The 23311-nt window shown below is 42.6% G+C and overlaps 1 protein-coding gene across 1 annotated transcript; it reads left to right on the forward strand.

Annotated features, from left to right (window-relative positions):
* The first annotated feature begins 1848 nt into the window (after positions 1-1848).
* myo3a (myosin IIIA) lies at positions 1849-21778 on the forward strand. Its single transcript, XM_076080868.1, has 27 exons — positions 1849-1911; positions 2379-2495; positions 2734-2838; positions 2987-3070; positions 3553-3755; positions 4424-4522; positions 4647-4761; positions 5883-6009; positions 6392-6602; positions 6752-6899; positions 7700-7853; positions 8121-8209; positions 8328-8457; positions 8882-8955; positions 10681-10761; positions 11026-11231; positions 11346-11457; positions 11801-11963; positions 12042-12128; positions 12213-12336; positions 12409-13031; positions 13071-13729; positions 13821-13945; positions 16933-17044; positions 17951-17991; positions 21046-21276; positions 21664-21778. The coding sequence occupies exons 1-27, from the start codon at positions 1849-1851 to the stop codon at positions 21776-21778; spliced, it is 4398 nt and encodes a 1465-aa protein (XP_075936983.1).
* The last annotated feature ends 1533 nt before the right edge of the window (positions 21779-23311 follow it).

The following is a 23311-nucleotide window of genomic DNA, read 5'->3' on the forward strand; positions in this document are numbered from 1 at the left end:
ATTTATCTTTTCCATTTCCCTCCTTTAACAGAAATCCTCCGCCTACTCTCCACCAGCCGGAGCTCTGGTCCGACGACTTTAATGACTTTATCTGCAAGTGAGTGTGGATGCCATTGTGTTTGTTACGCCTCTGTGAATAGTAAATATTTACACTGGCGGTACAGAGCCAGGCACACTTTGAGTATAAATCCAAGAAATTCATTGCACTCCTCCTCCTCCTCTGCGTTTTCTTCTTCCTCCCCTCAGATGTCTGATTAAGGACTTTGAGCTGAGACCAAATGTGCTAGACCTGCTCCAGCATGTGTTCATCAAAGACAGTGTTGGCAGAGAGAAAATACTGCAGAAACAACTGATTGAACTCATTGATCTCAACCAACAAATAGGAGTCATTGATAAAACAAGGTACTGTCTTAACTGTAGTTGTAAGTTTCCTTTCCAAAATCTCTCTGTGTATTTCTGACATATTTCTGTCTCACTTCTTCTATTTGTTTAGCAGTACGAGCAGAATACTCACACACCACGAAGTGTTGTGATAGATTTAGTTATAAAACCCAAGAAAAACTTACAGTCTGCAAGCCGCCCTGTCAGTGGGGTTTATATGGTCGGCTGCAGTTTAGCTTTTGCAGACAGTATAATCCAAATTACCCTCCTTGCTGGATGTTTTACAAGCCCTGTCACTCTCGCATAAACAACGGCTCGATCCTGCTCCAGCTTCACTTGAGGTGCAGGCTGCACGGTGTGTGTCACATGAGTCAAAATGCCGGCCCAGTAAGTGTGTTTTTGCCCGTACGGTTATGCGATGTTAATCCTATTTCTGTCATTCAAGCCATCATGGAAAGACAAACAGAAGCACAGAGAGTAATGACAGGTAACACATGCCTATATGACCTTTACGCCACAGTAGGAATAGTTGTAGTTGTAAACACATGTATTTGAAGTCAACTACATGGGCTGATTTTAGATTGGTTACACGCTGCCAACCTGTCATCGTAAACATTGTCGTCTTATGAGTCATGCTGTCACATTTTCTTTTTTTTTCTACCGTGTCTTTTTGTGTCGTCTTGTCATTTGATGCTGTAGTGAAACTGAGGTTGTGATATTTGCTGTAAACTGCAGCAGTTGATGAGCTCCAAACCTCACTAACGTTCAGATAAAGTTTAAGCAATTACAATGGAACATTTTCACCAAATGATGGCCGGTAATCAGATGTAATAAAACTTATTGTGACAAAATAGTAGACTGTGATAAGGTATTCTTAGAAACCACAGTCTTTGAAAACAAGATGCTGATCAGCAACCACAGTATAAACCTTTTAGCTAGTATTTAAAATGACTTTTCCTCGTAAACAATAAATATTTTATGGGAAACTTTCCCACCTTTTCATGTGCATGTCCAATCAGTGTTGAAGGTGAATGTAGTCAATGGAAGCAATATATTCCTCATTACTTGCTATATTGACCTAGAAAGCTAAGTTTGCAGCTTTGACGTTCAGAACTTCAGGCTGCTATTTCAGCTTGGATTTCCTAATTTCTTCAAAACAGAACGACCCTCTTCTTTACGCTTGTATTGCAAACTGCAAAAATGGGATGCCAAAAACAGAGTGCAGAGGATGTTATGGTAGATTTTAGAGGGATTTGGCTGAAAGAAGTATACGACTGTAGGAAATCAGCAGAGAGAGGTTGCTCGCTGCGGCTGCGTTAGCCGTGCAAGAAGATATGTGCTCATAATGCAGTGAATTTAGATTACTCAGAGTGTCATGTATACATTACATGCATTGCTCAGTGAAAGCTGGTTGTGGGTTCTGTGAGTTGTAGGCATGAACGCATCCACACTAAAAGAGGAGGCCACATGAAGACACAGACTGACACGGATGAGGTGGACGACCTCGCCACCCTTGAGGTTCTGGATGAGGTGAGAAAGTCGACAATGTCCGTTCATTTTTCAATAGAGTATTTATAGAGACACAATCCAAGGCCTTTCCCCCACTTTTAACTCAAACATCCAGCATGTTTTTCCCCCCGATCCCCTCTGCTGTGAGTGAGAAAAACACTGAGAGCAATTTATCACGTCTGAGCGTTGCATTGACGTTTTGAATGAAACAATCAGTCTCAGTTGCCTGCGGATATTTCCACCCATCCCTCAAGACGAGGAGCTCTGCTGGTATGAAGGGAGGCAGTGCTGCCCTGCTGTTGTTGATGTACCTGTCCTGGCGGCGTGAATACAGGAGAATTAATCACCGTGTGACATGAAGATAATACATTGACGTAACAGGACTTGAGTCAGAACAAAAGCTAGAATATGGCTTGTTATCTACAATAACATGGTTCTGACAATGTGATGTTGTTTACTAAACATTTTAAACCTTTTTCCTTTTTAAGAACACGGTCACAGAGCAGCTTCAGAGTCGCTATGGACGAGATCAAATCTACACATACGTGGGAGACATCCTCATCGCAGTCAATCCTTTCCATAAGATGGAGATATACACTCCTCAGGTCTGTTTCCGTGCGTCTCCTTAACAAACCCGTGCTCAATAACGCACTGAATGTAGCCCAGCATACCTCGTTAGTCTCTCTGCAGCTCTTCAGTCTGCTGCATCCCTTCCAGCCTCACCTGCACACAAACCTCCCTCACTGTGTTAGCAAGGTTGTTTTCTTCCACGTGATATCTGCATTACGTTATCCTCTACATTCATATGCATGTTTTAAATTCTCTACCCTCTCCTCTTCATAGTACACCAAGATGTACATAGGAGCCAAGCGTACCGCCAACCCACCACACATCTTCGCTGTGGCTGATATCGCCTACCAGTCCATGGTGTCATATAATACAGACCAGGTAATGTAGTATGAAAATGTGCTTTTAACTCAACTTGTTTTGATGAATCCAGTGTTTTTAGTTTATTATTTCTTATTACAGATTTTATTTTTAGTGTCAGTTAGAGGTTGTAAACATTTCGACGATCTCTGTGACTTCCTGTGGACAGTGCGTTGTGATCAGTGGGGAAAGCGGAGCTGGGAAAACAGAGGGCGCTCATCTGTTGGTGCAGCAGCTGACGGTGCTTGGAAAGGTGAGTCATAAGAGTCCATAAATACATACATTTCATTAACGTTGCATTCATGAAGTCCAACGTTCATGTGCTTCCCGTGTGGTAAATAATGTGTATGAATGAGTCTCAAACCACCGGTGCATCTTTTACCCAAAATAGACAGTTCTAGATCTGTGCTGCAAATGTAGGTCCTGAACCGGGAACCTGCTCATCTCCAACCCAATGGGAGCTAAATAGAAACGCACTTGAGGCAATTTGAACATCCTATGATCAGTTGATTTGAGGTTCCAGCTGATGCCAGTCATGATGAGCAACCCAGCTGAAAAGAAAAAGCCCCTCAATTCCCTCTTTTCACAGCCGAAAAATAAGCAGCGGCAGTGTCACTTTTGGTGGAAATAGCATGAATAGAAAGACACATGGCAGAAAGGCATTTCTTGACAATGGGATTATGCTTCCGCTGTATTCATTTCCCAGTCGCTTATCCGGAATAATGTTTCACTCAGGCCAATAATGAGACGCTCCAGGAGAAGATCCTGCTGGTCAACAGTCTGGTGGAAGCGTTTGGAAACGCCTGCACCATCATCAATGACAACTCCAGCCGCTTTGGCAAGTACCTGGAGATGAAGTTCACCTGCGGGGGAACGGTGGTCGGAGCGCAGATATCCGAGTACCTGCTGGAGAAATCCAGGGTCATCCACCAGGCAGTGTAAATATCACTTACTTCCCTTTTTTCTTTCTGTCTTTTTGGCTAATGTAAGCGACCTTACCCTTATAAACGTCATTTGACATTCATATAAATTCAAAGCGTGTCTCTGTGCGTTTTCTGAAAGGTACATTTCCAAGGAGGTTATTTTCCCGCCTGCTGGCCGGTGTTCACTGTGTGTAATAGACTCCGTCTCCCTTCTGTACACCTCTACTTCTCCATTTTGAAAGCGTTGGCATTTGCCTTCAACCTGCACTTCAGTCGCGCCGATCTTTTCTCCTTATCGTGTGTCTGGGGAGTGGACCAGGGCAAGTGGAGGGGCTAGCTTATTTCCTGTTTGATCAAAGATTGCGGTCTTGCGAGTGTTCTTCGTTGAGCTTCAAAGACAGACTCGAGTATTTCATTAGAAAACAGACAACACGGTTCAGAGGGTTTGATTTGGCTGCAAGCAGCGAGTGTAGCTACACTTTTGGGGGAAATAGCGAAGCTGAATTCATGCATGAATTGTATTACTGTTCTCACTGTTTTAGCTTTTAGCATGTTTTATTTCCATTGTCTTATATATTGTAAAACAGGAGAGGCATTCATCAAATGAGTAACGTGGCTCACACATGCCTTGAGCTTTTTAAGACCTGAATATATCCGAGCTACGTCTTTGTGTGTCTCCACAGCGGGGAGAGGAACTTCCACATCTTCTACTACATCTACGCTGGCCTGGCTGACAGGAAGAAACTAGCCCACTACAAGCTCTCCGACAGCAAAACGCCTAAGTAGGTTTGACGTTCCTCAGCCCTTCTCTTAAAACACTGTTATTTCCTTCTCACACTGCAAACTTCCTACTTTCCCCGCCAAGACCCACAGTCCTGATCTTTGCGTTTCCTTTTGGATCTGCAGGTATCTGTGGAACGAGCACGTTAAATTAGGGCCTGACATAGTGAGCAACATCTTCTACAAGGAGCAGTTTGATGCAGTGGAGCAGTGTTTCAAAGTCATCGGATTCACCCTGGAGGTAAAAACACTACTGCATTAATTACTGGCCATAACCTTGACCCTAAAATTCATACAGACACTCCTGTATTATATATGTAATGTATGAAAGTCAGTGTTTAACTAAAAGACAACATGGAAGCAAGCATACTAATCCAATGCATGCCATTTAAAACTAGTGTATTAGTAGTTCCTTAGATCCACTTTACGGCTTGTGATGGAGCATGAAGCTGCAGGCACATGCAGGCAGTCAGCTGTTGGCATTGTGAAGGCTAATGAGGCCCAAAGAACTGATTGCCTCTGGGATCTGCACGTCAATAGTACTTATCCTGTAATCACTTGGCAGCACCGGAGGAACAACCTTCTCTCCTACAGAACGTCTCGTCTTGCATGAAATCACAGAGTGTGTATGAAGATGATCTTTGAGGAAAGGTTATCTATTTTTGAAATTCCCACACAGTAGCTGGCCTTTAAGAGACTTCTTCTTGCATGTATCAGGACTAATGTATCGGTATTGGTTGAGCACACGGATGAATGAACATTTTACTTTATTTTACTCTTTTAAAATCGTACTATTATTGACATATTTGGTGCTCTGTGGTCGCATTTTAACATCTCAAACCTTTTTTTTCTCAATAAAATGAAGCTTTGTTAAAAGAAATGTGTCTATTAAAATCTATTATGCTAACATAGCTCACGCTAGCTAACCAGCATGTCTATTAATGTGCAAAAGGACATTTGATTTTCTAATTTAAATATGTTAAACTACATATTACAGTGCTTGAATTGAAGTAAAAAACAGTGGTAGTCCTATTATCCGTTAGCGTTCATAACACCCACGTGCAACAATCAGGAGCATTAATAGCGTCCAAAATTTTAGGATTAATTAAAAGGATTAATGTGCAGGAGTTATCGAAAAAGAAAGATACCCCTGATATCTGCCCAATAACAGGTGCTAGCTGAATTTGAGATACGGGACTTGTGGACACCAACAATAACTTAATAAGTACAGTACAGTCTCTGTTTGATTACATATACCAGCACCTGAGGTTGTACCGGATGTTATTTGATATTAACGTAACATCATACTGTTTCAAAACCTCGGTGTTTTCTACAGTAAATCACTGTCTGTCCCTTCTGCAGGAGCTGGGCAGTGTTTACAGCACTCTAGCTGCCATCCTCAACTCCGGCGATATCGAGTTTTCTCCGGTTGCCTCGGAGCACCAGACGGACAAGAGCGACATCTCCAACAATTCTGTCCTGGAGAACGGTGAGAGGAAAGAGAGAGAGGGAGAGAGAGAGGCGTGAAACCAAACCCGAGTCTGAATATCCTCTCCCACACTCCTCATCCTCACTCTTCGGCTCCTCTCCATTAAACTATTATACTAAAATACATTATCCATCAGTGCAGACAGGCTTCAGAGGCATAATTACCAAACACACATCTGCATCGGTTAGATTTTTCAGGACATCGTTTCCCTTCAGTAATATATTTTCTAAATATAGATGTCTTTGCTGACTGGTAATTAACAGAGCTGAGTAGATGAAGTTTATTCACTTGATGTGAGAGAGTTCTTCGTCACTTGGACATTTGCACACCCTGCATGATTTTCTTGCATTTATTTAACTTTCCTTATCTGATGTCCTCTCAGTGGCATCGCTGCTGTGTATCCGCTCAGACGAGCTCCAGGAAGCCCTGACCTCCCACTGCGTCGTGGCCCGCGGAGAGACGATCGTCAGGCCCAACACCGTGGAAAAGGCGACGGAGGTGCGGGACGCCATGGGCAAGGCTCTCTACGGCCGCCTCTTCAGCTGGATTGTCAACCGCATCAACGCGCTGTTGCGGCCCGACAGCCACCTAGGGTGAGATCAGAAGCCCGAAAATGTGATGTGGTGTTAGTAACATGTTAGCATCAGATGAAACTGCTTTACATTCGCATGTTAGTACCGTTATTGTGAGCACGATTTAAATGCATTTCAATAAAGTCACTTTTCATTCTTCTCTCCTGCAGAGAGGATGAAAAAGGCCTGAACATCGGCATCCTGGACATCTTCGGCTTCGAGAACTTCAAGAAGAACTCTTTCGAGCAGCTCTGCATCAACATCGCCAACGAGCAGATCCAGTTTTACTTCAACCAGCACATATTCGCTTGGGAACAGGTAAAGACTCCGATCAACTACCGCCATAAACGCTGTCTGAGTGCTCCAGTCCCTCCTGGAAAGCACTCTGTGTGCATTCTTCACCTTGGCGCTGCCTCATTTCCATCTAAATAGTGATAACATGACATAATTTGTCACTCTGCGCTTTAAGAGAGACGGCACGGGTAAAATATGCTGCTGTCTTTATTTACGGGAGAATGAGGTTGGCGATTCTCCCCTCTGTGCTCTCTCGTGGGTGTGTTCTTGCCTTGGGGGGGAGGGAGAGAATGGTTTGCTAATGTTAAATGATTTGGTCTCACCCACGGAGAGGAGCCATAAATCATCCTCAACGAGGGTCAATTAAGAGTTGAAGACAGTTAGCGTTTGACAAAATCTCACTCTTGGGTATTGTTGGCACCAGGCCCAGAAATACATTTGTCCTATATTGCCACCGTACATACAGAGCATAGGGGAAGTGTAGTGGGCTATAGCATTAATAAGCTCCACCTTACTGGGGCAGATTTACCGGAATGTTTCCATCTCTCTTAACACATGCGGTTACATATTGATTTTACGTTGTTTGTTCCCATATTGTCCTTTTCCTCTTTGAATACAAGTCTCCAGTAATGTTGCTGAGTCACACTCGGAGCTCTGCGAGTCAGCCAGATGTGATCAGGTTAGCTGAATATAAAGTGGTGGAGGCCTGAGCTCAGTTTGCCCTACAGAACAGATTTATCTGGAGGGAAGGGGAGGAGTGTGTCACTATGTACAACGAGAGGTCAAAGAAAGGAATTCAACTTATCCGTGTCGTTTGTGTGCAGGATGAGTACCTGAACGAGGAGGTGGACGCTCGGATGATCGAGTACGAGGACAACCGGCCCCTCCTGGACCTGTTCTTGCAGAAGCCCATGGGGATGCTCTCACTCCTGGACGAGGAGAGTCGCTTCCCGCAGGCCACCGACCAGACCCTCGTAGGTGAGTGGTCGTCAGCTGGTTTTCAGGTGGATTCACTGGTTAAAACCTTTCATTTGTCCGGGAAATGTTGACGGAGAAGCAACAGTCTTTGTCTTATGATCTCTCCATTAGTTTTAATGTTTAGCACTTAAAGGATTTATTTGACATTGAGAGGTCTGTAATCACTTTTAGACAAGTTAATACGAGATATAATATACTTAACTTCAGAGGTCTTAGTCTTACTGGTTTGGTGGGATGATTAACGTTTGTATTATTGGACATTTTTAGAGAAATTCGAAGATAACCTGAAGACCAAAAGCTTCTGGAGACCAAAGAGGGTTGACCTCAGCTTTGGTATCCACCACTACGCTGGAAAGGTAGCTGATATTTGACTCTAACAATGTGCGCACAGACGTTTTTTTTATCTTAACCTGAAGCTACTCGATGAGCGTTGGCCTTCACATAAGTATCCTCCCTCTCTACCGAACTCTAAAGGTGATCTACAGCGCTGCAGGCTTCTTGGCCAAGAACAGGGACATGCTACCGGCCGACATCGTGCTGCTGCTCAGGTCGTCGGAAAACGAGCTCACGCGCAAACTCGTCACCCATCCCCTCACCAAAACGGGTAAAGAGGAAAGAAGTTCTTCCCTGGAAAACAGTTTAGCAGCACTAAATACGGACTTACAGTGAAACAACAGGCTATTGTGGCCTGTTTTAGAAAAGGCTTTCCTCTCCTGACTGCCAGAGTTTTGTTGTAATACGCTTGGCCTTGGCAGCGAGAGTATCCTTTCGTTGGCAGAGCGGGCTGCCAGCTCTGTCATAATCGAGTCACAAAGCCAATAATCACATAATGGCTCTTTTTAAATGAGTCTTAAAGCTGTCGTATCGAGCGTTTCATTCCTAACAGTAACTACAGTGTTGAGTATGACAGGACACTGTCCTCATTAATTGATCCCATCTATTAAAAATGTGCGGCTGTGTTCCTGTGCATGAATCCTACATGTATGACTAACTCACTGACTCTCACCCTCTCTTTGTGTGTGTCACAGGTAACCTTGCCCACACAAAGGGTAAAGGCGTAAACACAATGCGCACCCCGACACGCACCATGACCTTCGCCAAGGTACTTACAGCCCCGTCTACATTATCTCCGTATTATCTTCTTCATCAACGACTCTCCTCTGAAAAGTCGTTCCATCTATTTCTGTTTACCTTCTTACTCTCACTACCGGAGCCACAAACCGCTCTTGATTTAACATTGTGCCTTCGCTTGTCTTTTCACTTCAACTGTAGTTACAGCTTCTTCTATTCTAACCTTTTTTTGTCTCCTTTTTCTCCACATCTCTGTCTCTGCATTTCTGTCGTAAAAGATGGGAGTGCTAACCTTATACAATTCTTTCTCGTTCAGCGAGGTAATCACCATATTTCCGTGTAGTTTGTGTTTGAGGTTTTATTTTACCAGTGCAGACACTCTAGATCTCCTTTAAATGTACATATGGATACAAACTTAGTGGTTTATATATCTATTAGACTCAGTGACGGCTAAATCCTGCGTAGATCATGCATCATTTTACAGTTTATGCAAAAAATAGGTATTTTATACAGAGTTGTATTCGGGCCAGGCTCTTTTATTTAGAATTTTGAGAATAAAGTTGAAATTTCAGTTTATGAATTGATGCCCGTAGTTTCATTTATTCAGAAAAGTTTGACATTTTTACTCTTAAAGGGTATTTTTACTTTATTCTAACCTCAAAATGCAAGAAAAAAGAAAAGCACCCTGGCTCTAATACTCTTCCCTAATGTTCACTGTATGTATAATGTATGTGTGTGTGTGTGTGTTATCGTGCTCATGCATGTGTGCAACCTGTAGAATGCTGAATGCATAAACGCTTCCCCATCGTCATCAAGTCCTCTGAATGTAGAAGTTTGTGTGTTACGACCTTTCTCTCAAATCCATTGCTGCAGTAGATTGTCTGTTTATAGCTCCAGACCTCATGCTGAGAATAGGGTTAAAAAATGATTATATATAAATAGATATCACCATGAAACTTGCACAGTGGATTACTTGCATAAAGGCAATTATCTTGTTTTTTGAAATGTTATGTTTAAATATGCAAATGAGACACTATCTAATGCTATCTTTTGGTGAATTTAGGAGAAATCTACAGACGCAAATAGACAAACTAGTAAAATAAACACCTTAATGTGCATTTTCCATGTTGTCTTTCCACTTGTCTACAGACTATAAATAGCTCAAACATCTCAAAATTGACCAGTGCATGAAAATCATGTTTTTGCCTGAGGTGTCTCGCCTTAAAACAATTCCTTAAGAAAGTATCAAAACTTTTAATTTTGCATTCAAAGCATTCAATAATCAGTCCGATTGTTGCCAACCGGCAAATAAGACCTTTCCTTGAGTGAATTTGTTTAAACACGATTGCGCTGCCAAACGTAATGCTCGAGGTGATTTGCTCACCTAAAAGCAATTGACAGTAGCTACGTTAATGAACAGTGTTTGATGAGTTCCTGAATCTATTTCCATTCATCTGCATATGTTAACGGGAAAAAGCTCATCAAAGGCGTCGGTCTTAAGAGGCACAATGAGCACTCGAAGCAGCATCGGGCTGATGGCTTGCTATAAACTGGTTTCCCTCGAGGTTATACTGCTGAGAATTAGATGTGGAGCTTGTTAAAATGTTACGAAATATGTGCAGGTTAATACATTTGTATGTGGCATTTGTATATTTAAATTCATGCATTCTGTGTTGTCTTTTTTTTAGGTCTGTAGAGAAACAGTTCTTCATGAATGATTGTGATTGTTTGACCAGCTTTGTGTTTGTTTGTTCAGCCGGGTGAACCTGGAGACGCGCCTTACCACCCGAGAGAAACCACCAACATGAGAACACAGACGGTGGCCTCATACTTCAGAGTAGGTTTCTTTTCTCAGCTGCTGATATCAGATTTCAAATTTACGTTTAAAGGTTCGTCTTTTTTTGCGGATGTAAGCAAGTTATGGAATGTTAGTCTTTTTACTGTTATATTCTCATTTTGTTGCTTTTTAAAAATTGTTTAAAACTATTAAAAGTACTAATGTAGAAGTATAAAGTTACATAAGATGGAAATACTCAAGTAAAGTAAAAGTACCTCAAATGTATACTTAGTTCCAACACTGCACTCTTCTTGTACTCTTTAGTACTCTCTGATGGACCTGCTGTCCAAGATGGTGGCGGGGCAGCCTCACTTCGTCCGCTGCATCAAACCGAACAACGACCGCCAAGCCAACAAGTTCGACCGGGAGAAGGTCCTGGTTCAGCTGCGATACACCGGCGTGCTGGAGACCGCCAAGATCAGACGGCAGGGCTACTCTCACCGCATCCTGTTCGCTAACTTCATGAAGAGGTCAGCAGGCTTCACAACGACACCAGAAGGAAGCAGATGTTGTTTGTATCGAGTGGAGATCGGTGTGTGATGTATCGGTGTTCCAGCTGTTTACGGTGTTCCCGACTGTTGCAGGTATTACATCGTGGCTTTCCATGCTCACGAGGAGCCGCCGGTGACTCAAGAAACATGCGCCGCAATACTGGAGAAGGCCAAGCTGGAGAACTGGGCTATGGGGAAGACGAAGGTGAGTCACTGAAAGTGTTGTTTGTAAGCCGTCATCAGGTTAGTTATATATGACGTGCCGTATTTTAATTTTAAGTAGCGAAAGCAACAAATTAGAAGCTGCTTTCCTTAATGTTTTGTTCACTGAGCTTTGGCTTTGCAGCCTATGGTATTATATGTTGTGTTGGACAGTTAGATGGAGCATGCCACAAGACCTGGGTTCAAGCCCCAAAAGTCTCTATTTAAGTGTCACTGAGCAATGCAAATGAGGCATTATCTAAAGGTAACTTTTGGTGAATTTAGGAGAAATCTACAGACGCAAATTGACAAAATAGCAAAGAAACACTATGTGTCCCGACTCTCAGGTGTTCCTCAAGTACTACCACGTGGAACATCTGAACCTGATGGTGCAGCAGGCGACACAAAGGATCATTCTGCTCCAGGCTTACGTCCGAGGCTGGATGGGAGCCAAACGATACCGGCGGACATTAAAGGAGCGAGAACAGAGCGCTCTGGTGCTGCAGTCAGGTTAATAAACCGTACACTCTGTTATATAATGTTTTTCATGCCAATTCATGCTTTAAATTCTCGATTCACACTCTCCAGCTTACAGAGGTCATAAAGTTCGGAAGAGGGCGGCTGATGACAAAAGCAAAGCAAAGTTTGAGGCCTTCGTCGTCCGGTTTCAGGCTGGTACGAACAAGCTGAGATGGAATCAGATATCCAACACAATCTAAAGTTGTTGTTGGTTTACGTTTCTCATGTCGTCTTCTTCAGTTTGCAGGAGCTATCTTGCAAAAAGGAAATACAAGGAGTTGGTAGATGAGAAGAACAAAGCTGCAACCAAGATTCAGGCTCGCTACAGAGGCCACAAGGAAAGGAAAAGCTTCAAAAGGAAACGGTATGAAACAGGACATTTTTGACAATAAAACACTGAAAGAAAAAATGTTCTTTGACAATGTTTTGTTTGTAGGGAAGAGAAAGAGAAAGCAGAGAAGGCCCTTAAAGAAACAGAGGAAGAGACTCCTGAACCGGAGAAGCTCACCGATGAAGAAAATTCCTCTCCTCCCGTCGACGGAGCGGCTAACGAGGAAAATGAAACTAAGGCGGCCGTGGTTCTGCAGAGCAACTTCAGGGGCTACAAAGAGAGGAAAAAGTTTAAGGAGAGACAAAAGACGATGGCTGGGGCCGAATTGGATTTACCACCGAATGCAGCGGTGGAGCAAGAAGGTGGGCGAGAGGAGGAAAAGCCAGCCGTTAAACAAGAGGTGAATGACGACGAAGACGAAAGCACGTATGAAGCGGAGGAGAATGACGACAGTGATCACACACAGGTGGCAGAAGAGGACGAGCACACGGAAGTGGCAGATGAAGAGGAGATGGAGGCAGCAGATGCTGGGAAAGCAAAGCCGGCGGAGGACGAGAAGGAGGAGAATGGACAAGAACAAGCTGCGGGGGGAGAGGTTGTTAACGTAGAAGAAGAAACCAAGGCTGCCACTGTCCTCCAGAGTAACTTCAGAGGTCACAAAGAGAGGAAGAGGTTGCAGGACGAAGGCAAGATCCCAGCTAAGAAACAGAAAGCAGAAAGTCCCACTGGTGAAGAAGAAGACGTGCCCACGGCGAGCAGCGCTGCAGGTGAGGAAGAGCTGCCCGAAGTTCAAACACCAGCAGAGGAAGTCGGCAACGAGGCGACAGAAACAGAAGAAGAATCAACGAAAGCTCGAGATGCAGCAGATGTTTCTTCAAGTGACGTCAAGTCAGCAGACCAAGACGAGGCCAAAGCAGCTGTGGTGCTTCAGAGCAACTTCCGCGGCCACAAGGAGCGCAAACGACTCGAGGAGGAAGGAAAGATCCCGAAGAAGACTAAGAAGAAGGAGAAAGAAGCAACACCAGAACCTCCAAGTGAAGAAGAAAGGGTAACGCAGACAGAAGAATCGGTGCCAGAATCCCAGCCGGAGAACTCGGGGGGGCCGGACGAGGAAAAAGCCGCGACCGTCCTTCAGAGTAACTTCAGAGGCCACCGGGACCGGAAGAAACTGAAAGCAGAGAGAGAGACGCAAAAGAAAACAGAGGAAGAAGCTGCCGAGGAGGTCGAAGAGGAGGCCTTGGACGTTTTGGACGTGATTATAGAATATAAAGAGGAGACAGACGCTGAAAGAGAGAGACTGGAGGAAGAGCAGGCTGCGGTGAAGATCCAGAGCAACTTCAGAGGCTACAAGGACAGAAAGAACCTCAAGGCCAACAAGAAAACAGCGCGGACAGAAGCTGCACGACTGGAGAGCTTCTCCAAACAGGTAATATCCTTTAACACGGTTTTATTTTTGCTCCCAATCACCTCCTTTTTTCCCCCCTTCAAATACTCTTTTTTCAAAATCTCTTCAACAGATCACAAAGACTTCTCAGGACTTCGTGGCCCTGCAGCATAAGTTGAATGAGATCATCCATGCCCATCAATCAAATCCCGAGAACAATGGCATGTTCGTGAGAGGAAAAGCAATCAATGGCTACGCTCCTCGGAATCACCAATCGAGTAAGATAATCGAGATCGGCTCTGAGAAAAACAGATTATAAAGCAATAAATATAATTTATAACGTTGGCGCCGATTGACCCGAGGTTAATGTGCATTCTTGGTTCTGTTTTTATAGCCATCAGATAATTAAGGAAAACAGGCTGCCTGTCTGGAGGATGACATTTATCTATTATTTTGCTCTGTCCATCCTTCACTAGTCTTCACCCCCCGCCTCACTGAAAATAACATAAATGATTATTCTCAAGCCTTGATTGTAAATGTCCAGGATTTGAGGCAGGAATTGCTGCTTTTTCCGTAGTTATTATTTCATAGTTAAAGGACTGCGGGCTTGTGCCAGCTGTTTCCACACTGCGCTTGTTTTCTTTATGTAAAGAGGACGCAGAGGTTTTATTACCGTCTTCTCACAGAACAAGTTGATGTTATCGCCGTTCTCTCTTCTCCCTCGGGATCCTCGATTAGATCCGGAAACCTGGGAAAGTCAAGTGCCGACACAGGAAGCGCTCCTCTCCCCGATGTGTCATCAAAAGTTAAATTTGATTTGCGCAGGTGATAGGTGTAATTGCTTTCGAGGTGGTGAGCGGCGGGGAGACGGCAAAATTGAAAGTTCACCGTCTTAGCAAAACGGAGCTGGCAGCTAAAATGTCAGCGTCGCCGTGGGTTCAGGTGTCTTGAGAAGATAATGTAATAATTATGTAATAATATCAATCATTGCCTTTTGTTAGCTGTAATTGTGTGTGTTATGCCATTCATTTGATCTTCGGTGGCTTTTATAGTTTTATTACAAAATATAGAGTGTAGGCATCTTTGTGTTTTGGCATTATTTGTAGAGAAAACTCACGAAGTCCAGTGTCTTTAGGAATTACGTTCATATTGGACAGGTCTGCAGCTCACTGATTACGCCCAATTCCTTAACATTAACCTTGATTTAGTTTCCTTAAACTTAACCGTACCAGACCATGTAACTTTTGGCCATTCTGGTAAATGGCATGTGTGCATGTTAATGCATGCGAGTCTCTCTTTAAGGCTCTCATAAGGCGCCCACCCTCCGGTTCCCTCCTGTTAAACACTGTTAGCTCTGTTGGCACATGTTAGCTTCTAGCCGCTAGCTCAGCCGTCACCATGTTGAGAGCCGTTAGGAGGCAACTCCTCAATCATAGATATGCTCTAAATGTTCTAAGACAGCACCTTTAAAATATGCTGTAGTTGCCATGCACAGATTTAAATACATTATTTGTTAATGTTGACATGTAGGATAATTCATTGAGAGTTTGTTTTACTTTCAACAGAGCCAGGCTAGCTGTTTCCCCCTGTATCCAGTGTTTATGCTAAGCTAATTTTCCTGGCTGCTAGCTCTAGCTTCAAATTAACCGAACAGACATGAGAGTGATGTTGATCTTCTCATCCAACTCTGGGCATGAATGCAAATCTGCATGCTTCCTAAAATGTCCAACTATCTTTAAGTGGAATTCACTTTCATGCAGTTGTGCTTAAAAATCTGCTTCTGTCTAATTTAATATTGATGGCGAACATAAGAGTGAAACCTTATACACACGTTACTCCACATAGAGTTCTCTGTGCAGTCCAGTGTTCATTTGATCGGGGCATGTTTGCCCTTTACAGCCTTTTCTCTAGCGCAGCACGATGCCCGAGGTAAAGCAGAATAAATTATCCGTGTTATTTCCAACGGCGACTGCAACTCCCTATTAGATTCCGCTCAGGTCATTTCCCTTCATCAACAGTCCTGAGCTGTAAATTTCATCGACACAATAAACCTCATCGGAATCATTTGTGGCACAAACGCACAATGACAGCAGAGCAACGCCGGTCACATTGTTCTTCGTGGGAAAGGTCGTCAAATGTCGAATCGCGTTTTTGTGAGCGAGCGTCTCCGACAATTACGGCAGGAATTAATAAGAGGCTGTGTGAAATCGGCTTAAGTTGTTTGAGCGACACACCATGACCTTTTTAGATGAAGTTGTTCAATGATATTACAAACTTTTCACCTCTTTCACCTGAGAGCTTCTGCACGTGATGGATGTGTTTCTTCTCGTATGAACAGTGATTGATAATGAGCAACAAGCAAAGGTCGTCGTAATATGTTAATAATTGCAATTACGATCACATGCCCGAGGAGGAATATTGTAACGGTCATGACAAATATGATAGATTGCAACTCACCCACTACAGTACGGAAGGTAGTGGCCACAAACAGGCCTCTCTCTCTCTCTCTCGTTATGTTCAGTACAATGCGAGGAATCACTGTAACATGGATCGTTACAAAGTTACAGGACACTTTGTTTGTGTCAAAGGTTGTTTCACATAATCTCTGTTGGAAAATTCTAACTGGCAGGCCTTAGGGTTAAACTGCAGTGTGTGTGGAGGGCAGTTCAATAAGCAGCGTGGTGCCACATCGCACTCAATAGTTTCTCCCCAACCAGCCACGTTTGTTGTGATCCCACCGGCTCTGGAGCTGTTTGATCACGATGGTCAGACACAAAACTAATACTAACCCGAAGCTTTTGTCCCAACCTCCTCCAAATTCCATCACAATGTAAAAGAAAGACAACACCAGATAACTTAACATGTTGTTAAAAGTTACAATCTCGAAAATCTCTGTTTGCTTGCTTCTGAACGTCGAGATTTGTTCCATGTCTTTGGATCGTTTTTTGAAGTTTCATCGTTTGTAGTCATCATTCTTTTCTTAGTTCACACTGAGAGAAATCCATCACAGAAAAGATAGAAAAACACCTTTCCCTCCTTAACGTGAACCTCAGCTGGCCATAGTTCATGCAGGCCGATCATAGACTCTAAACCTCTTAGTTGTTGAAAAGCATTTTGGGAAATGTAGGAAATGAGAAAATGCAGCTAAACACTTTTGTAAATAATAAACTGAATATTGCAGATGTGTAAAAGTGTATTTGAGGTTTAGTTTTCATTTTAGTGTCAACACTGTCTGGTGTTTTTAACGGCCTCTGTTACTCTCCAGCTGACAAGAGACAGTCGAGGACCCCCCGCAGGACCCAGCAGCCAAAGACCCTCAACACACCAGAGGACTCCACCTATTACAACCTGATTCATGTGAGTCAGAAAGAGAAGAACCATTTCAGATACTGACTGTAACAAAGCTTTGCTGCCAGCTGACGTTGTGACTACTTCCCCAGCTATCGGCTGCCACGATGCGGTATCGATCGGCAATTATTTCCCTTTGCTTCATATGTTCCAAGGAAAGAAACACCGGACTGTTACAACGATGTTCCGGAGTTTCTTTTGCACATTTGACAAATTATTTTCTTCAGCAGTTTGTTATTTTTATGCTTCTTATTCAATGTTATTCTTACGTAATTATGTTCAATGTTTCATGGTTTCAGCGAGCAATAGCTCCTCACAAAATAGCTCTTTTTGCAGCACTTAAGGTTTGTTAAATGCCGTCACTACTGTTTAGATGACCTAGTTATATAATGCATCGAATCAATAACTTAATCAATGAATAATGGAGACATTCAACTTTTGTTAGAGTAATGTTTTGCCATTTTTTAAACACTATTGTTTCTTAATATGATTGACCAGATGATTATTTGTTTGATCACATGTATTGGAGCCAAATTCACTAAAGATCTTTAAGACAGTGAATTAATATTTTATTAGAAATGAATAACTGTAACAAAACGTCTTAAACAGTGGTTCCCAATATGGGTTCACAACCCTCCAAGGGGTCACGTAGAAGAGCAGATGAGTCAAACAGGATATGCTGAAAACGAATGCAGTATCTGCATCACAAAGTCATGTTTTTCTTCAGCCACGCTAGCGGCACTTTGAAGTTGCACTTAGTTACAACAGTGCTTTGAGTTAAAATGCCAACACTATCAAGTCAAAAGGTTGGGAGCCACTGTTCTAAAACCACTTTCTTTTGCTTTTCCTGAACACTGAGATTAGGAGTGTTTGATTGACACGTAGTTTATCTGTGCTCTGTTTCTCTCCACCCAGCGGTCTGTCCAGGATGATAAACGCAAGCCCAGGAATGAGGAGTAAGTGTGGCACTTCTTACTTCAACCTAATTTTAACAACCTATCACTACTGTTTTTTAAAGGGGCCCGCTGCCCGCCTGCTCAGCACACGTCGGGAGTAATGACTGCAGCTCAGCGCCGACATAAGGAAGGTGTCAGAGTCCAAACTTAATGATCTGCAGAACTACGCACATCCTCTGTGAAATTAATTAGCCTCGGGTACGTTTGCTAAATATATTTACACTTTATGTCAGGCATCAGAAATATTATTGTGGAGGAAAGAGAAAGAAGCGACTAGAGAGCACGTGAGGATGTGTGCGTTCATGTAAATGTGTGCGTCGTAAAGGCCACAAGGTGAGCGTACCGCCCAGAGTGAGGGGGTGAAGATAGAGCGATAGGGCTGTGCTGAACAAGAAGGGACCGCGGTACTTCATCACAGCAGTCTGAAGACACACACACACACACACACACACAGCGCTGAACATCAAGGGTAATAATTTGTTAGCAGATAAATAAAGCCGGCGATGGACAGGAGCCGTTTACATGCATCATTAAGGATGAGAAGGTCAGCAGGAAAGATAGCGTCTCTGGCTGAAGCTGACAGCAGAGGAGGGTGGGAGACGGGAGAGCGTGGGTGGTAAGAGGACCGAAAACTGAAGAAGACAAAGGTGATGATAGTAAACGGGAGTAAAGGCGTACAAAGAGGGAAACTAGGGAGGCAGAGTTCATCAGAAACGGTGATAGAGAACCACAGATATTTAATTTTATTGCAATGATCTTTGACATTTCTGTTTTGTACCCTCTGTCTAAAGATTTGACAAAATAGTTATTTTAGCTTTCTTATGATGCCGTTCCTGTGGAAAATTCCTCTGTACCAGGAAAATAGTGGTTTGTGTTTCCAATAGCAGCAAAAAGCAGTTTGTTGAACTTAAACAGATCAAAAAAAAACAGGACGTTAGCATGACTAGTGAACCGATGATGAACCAGCTGAAACAACAGTTAACAAATCTACAAAAGCTCAAATTCCTGACCTCAAACTAGAAGACGTAGAATGATACGATGCTCAAAGTCGGGATTCCTACTTGTAAGATCTAAACAAATCCATCTACCACGACTTCACAAAGAATTGTTCAGCGATTTGGCCGCCGACGTCTTGGATTACGGCCGTCGCCCTTTTTTTGCAACCAGTGAAAGGAAGTTACCATATTTGAACGGCTGAGGAGGGACCTGTCAATCACTGTGTAGCCCCGCCCTAAAGCATCCCCTGCTTTATGGTCTGTTTGACTCTAAATGGATGTGCGTCCACCGTTCCTCTAAAACTATATAAAGGTCAACTCGAGCCTCAAACTCATCACAACTTTAGAATGAGATCATCAAGAGTTTACTGGAAAAATGTGTGTGATGTCGCAGCGCTGTAGTCATGAAGACACTGATTTCCAATAAAGGTCATCACGTATGTTAACAATGTGTCTGTTCATATGGAGGTCAGCGACGCTGTGTGATGCTGTCTGATAACTTACGTACTGGCAGATACTGTTCCAGCCTTCCCTCTATAATTAGATATATTTTAGACAAAAGAAGTGTCTCAAATACACGATGCATCATGGATATTTTAGCCTCTATCTTCTTAATGTAAGAATTGTTTTCTAAATGACCAAAACACACTTTTGGAGAAGTTAAGTCTACAAAGAACTAGAGAGCATGTGGCTCTCAAAAAGGAGCAATCAGTAAAAACAGGAAGATTAAACTTGAGGTTTCTGCAGATATCAACCCAACTCGAACCACATCTGTTCTGTTTTTGATGTTTAAGAAAAACATTTGTTCAGACGGCAAAGGAGAGCTAAGATCCACCAGGTCATTCGTCAGTGTTTTTTTACAGATCAGGGAACAAACCGGCTTTAAATAGACAACACCTACTGAGGCAAACTGCTGCAATCAATGCAAACAGATCACAGGTGAGAGAGACGTTAAAATGTCATGAATGGAAACTAAATATCTTGACAATATCTCAATGAGAGACTTAAATAAACACTATTTCTAGTATGTATTCAAATTAAGTCTACAAGATCAGATGAGAAGAATTCAAACAAAGACACAAAAAAAAAAACATTTTCCTTATTTAGAGAAGGAAATTAGTCCGGTTTATTCAACAGCACATCTGGAGTTTAACAATGATCGATACACAAAGGATCTTCACAAATGACTAAATGCCGAAAAAAGGAAGAAAGACTGGCGCAGCTATGTGCTCTGTTGTCTGATAATGAATCCACTCAGCTTCTTTTTAAAGATAACCGGTAACTTGTACCACTTATTCCCTTTGTCGTGTGTTTTAAGATGCTTTGCATTAATAGATTTGGTCTCTTTGAGAGAGGACACACCTGGGATCCATCAGGTCTTGATTGCAGTCAGCTGCCTACAGGAGGAGTCTATTTAAAGCCTCTGTTTGTTTCGCTGTAAGAAGGTGGCAGAGGCTGAAATGCATCAGCGGGTCTTTTTAGGTCTCCGAAGTCTCCGAAACTCACCAGTTACATTATTTTGTGTTTGTCGATGCACATTAATGAATTGGCTCCTCAAGTTTCTTTTAAATAAATGCAAATACAAGTCTTTTGGGGCAGTTCAATTTCTTAGTGTGTCTGCAACGACCACTGCTGTAATGATTCCCGTGTTTTTGTACTCGCACATCTCATGCAACAGATACGCTCTCATTTTAATATTCAGCCAAACTGCAGTTCACGCTTCATGTCGACTGTTTCATCTGAATAGCTGAACAGCCAGCCATCTTTCAGCCAGGAGACCGCTGTTCGATCCCCGTGTGAAACAAGAATCAATGTTGAGATATTTGTCGCTTAACTTGCGTACTTCAGTAACGGCACCTCCGTGGTTATTTTAACCCAACTGAGTATTCTCCTGTGAAGACATGATATCATACGAACTGTTGTTTGAGGATACGTTGACCCCAGTAGGGTTGGGCAATATGTTAAAAATATTCAACCAGCGATTGCAGATATATTTGCACTTGTGTGTCTGTGATTGACATCAAAGTCTGTCCTCCTGACATCCTTCTCTGTGCTCCAGTCCAGGGAAGCTGCTGGATGTGGATGACCACTACTACCAGACACTGTCCTCCAGCAGGTCCGAGCCCTGCATCTCCACAGAGGACATGCCTGAGAGGAGGCCGACTGTAGAGAGGAGAGGGTCCACGGACGGCAGGCAGTCCACGGAGCAGACACCAGCTGCTGCCAGCAGACAGACCAGAGAGAGGGCCGTCACCGAACCGGAGCCTTCCAGACCCGTCTGTAACGACAGGTATGTCCTGCAGAGGGAAGAACCTCAAACATTGTGTATTACAGCCTCACACCTATCAGTATCAGTCCTTCTTTCTTTACAGATCAGCTTATTTTACCCACAAAAACAGCCACACTTGCCTTCTACAGACCAGTTGGTCAAAGTGACAAATGCAAGAACATATTTAATCTGTTTTTGCGGTACTGCGTGGCCACTGACTCAGACACATGATGAATGATCGCTGCAGATGATAAACAATATGAAATCTCTCTCCTGAACGTGAATCGTTTCGTCTCCTCTCTGGTTTTGGTTTAAATCTTTCAAACCACCGCTTATGTTTTTTTTCTGTTCTTGCTACTTCACACTCTGTCTTTGCGTTCACTGTTGTCTCCTGTGTTGCGTTGACAGACACTCACTTCCCAGAATACCCTCCACAGAGAGTCGGACTGAGGACAACCCGTTTGACTTCAGACATCTGCTGAGGAAGACCTCCCAGAGACGAAGGCTCATCAAACAGTACTGACCACACAACTGGACTTTTTAACCATTTGGCACATAATCTATCAAATTCTGAATGTGGCAATGTATTAATCATATGTCATGTTGTAAAATACACGAGTATTTTATCCGTCAAAGCTTCTGAAAACAACTGATTAGTTACGTAAATGAAAAGCACTGACTGCATTGATTATAAGTCGTATTGGTCTAAATGCAGACAGGATGAAAGTAAATGTAAATAATGAAATGCTTTGCCCTTAAAACTGTAAATGCAGGTTTTATTTATGTGATTTGTAAACTAGTCATTGCTACTTTAGCTCATTTTGCTGCATCAGTTTCCTTCACTCAAATATTGAGGTTGTCCGTATCCATTTAAACACCGAATATAATTGTAAAACATGTATGTATACATCATGTAAATACAAGATCCATCCTCTTACGCTTCAATACTTTGCATTTTAAGCCATTTTGATGAGTTTATCTCTCTGAAAAGCTGCTTCACTGTTGTCAAATTGTAAGAAATGTACATTGTCTCCTCTGCTGTAATCTGTGTTTTGTTCATTTAAACGTCAAATATATTAAATTCTTTGTGATGTTTAATTAATCTTACATTTAGCAGAGCTGCTCCCATGCAACATGAGTTCCTGTGGTCGTGATAGTCGGCAGTACATCCTCCTCAACGCATAACCGAGCTTTGCAGATCTTTGATAAAAGAAAAAGGTCCAAGATATCAGAAGCAGCCCTGTCATGTTGATATCACACCAGCCTCTGTAAATTCCTCTTTATGTAGTATTTTCCATATTGGCTTGAGAATTTCTTTGAGATTCAACCACTGACCTTTTTATGTGACATTTTAAAGGAGAAACCCCCACAGGGAGTTAGTGAACCCCCAACAACACGCTGACTGCACACACTGGCAATAAAACACCTCCATACAGCCAAAAAACATCCACAAAACACAGACAGCAAGGGAGCATCAACTGGGACTCCAGGGTAAATAATATTGTTGCAGAAAGAATGACTAGTATTGCTGTTTTTAAAAATGAAATAGAAATAAAACTTCCAGAAAAAGAACTATTAATATCAGAACAAAAATAGAAATATGAAAAAAATCAGTGTAAGGCCTCTTTGGAGATCACACACTTACTGTAGTTCCATACACCAATACGACGGGATCAACAAGGCTTTGCCAAAGGGTTGAGTTTATTTTAATGAGTCCTTTGTGTCATTAAATGGTTGCTGGTGATTGCATTCATAAATCATAACAGATGTGGCTCAGGCTACAGCTCTCATGCCTGCAGGCTCCGTTTGCTCCCATTCATGTTTAAACGATAAGAAAACAGTGTTGGATTGTAATTTGAAGTTGATAATTTGTGGAATTAGGCTCTGATACTATTTTAATTTCTATATCTTTATTTACCTTAGCCTATCCAACATGTACAACCCAGTGTCCATCTCGTTGTAGGCTGAAAACATTGCATATCAATCATTTATCTCGATACTTTATGTGAAGACTGTGTTGATAATATTGATATATGTGCAAAATAAATCTAAGAGA

The sequence above is a fragment of the Anarhichas minor genome, unplaced genomic scaffold, assembly GCF_050575085.1.
Source record: "Anarhichas minor isolate MPS153535 unplaced genomic scaffold, ASM5057508v1 ptg000074l, whole genome shotgun sequence".
NCBI lineage: Eukaryota > Metazoa > Chordata > Actinopteri > Perciformes > Anarhichadidae > Anarhichas > Anarhichas minor.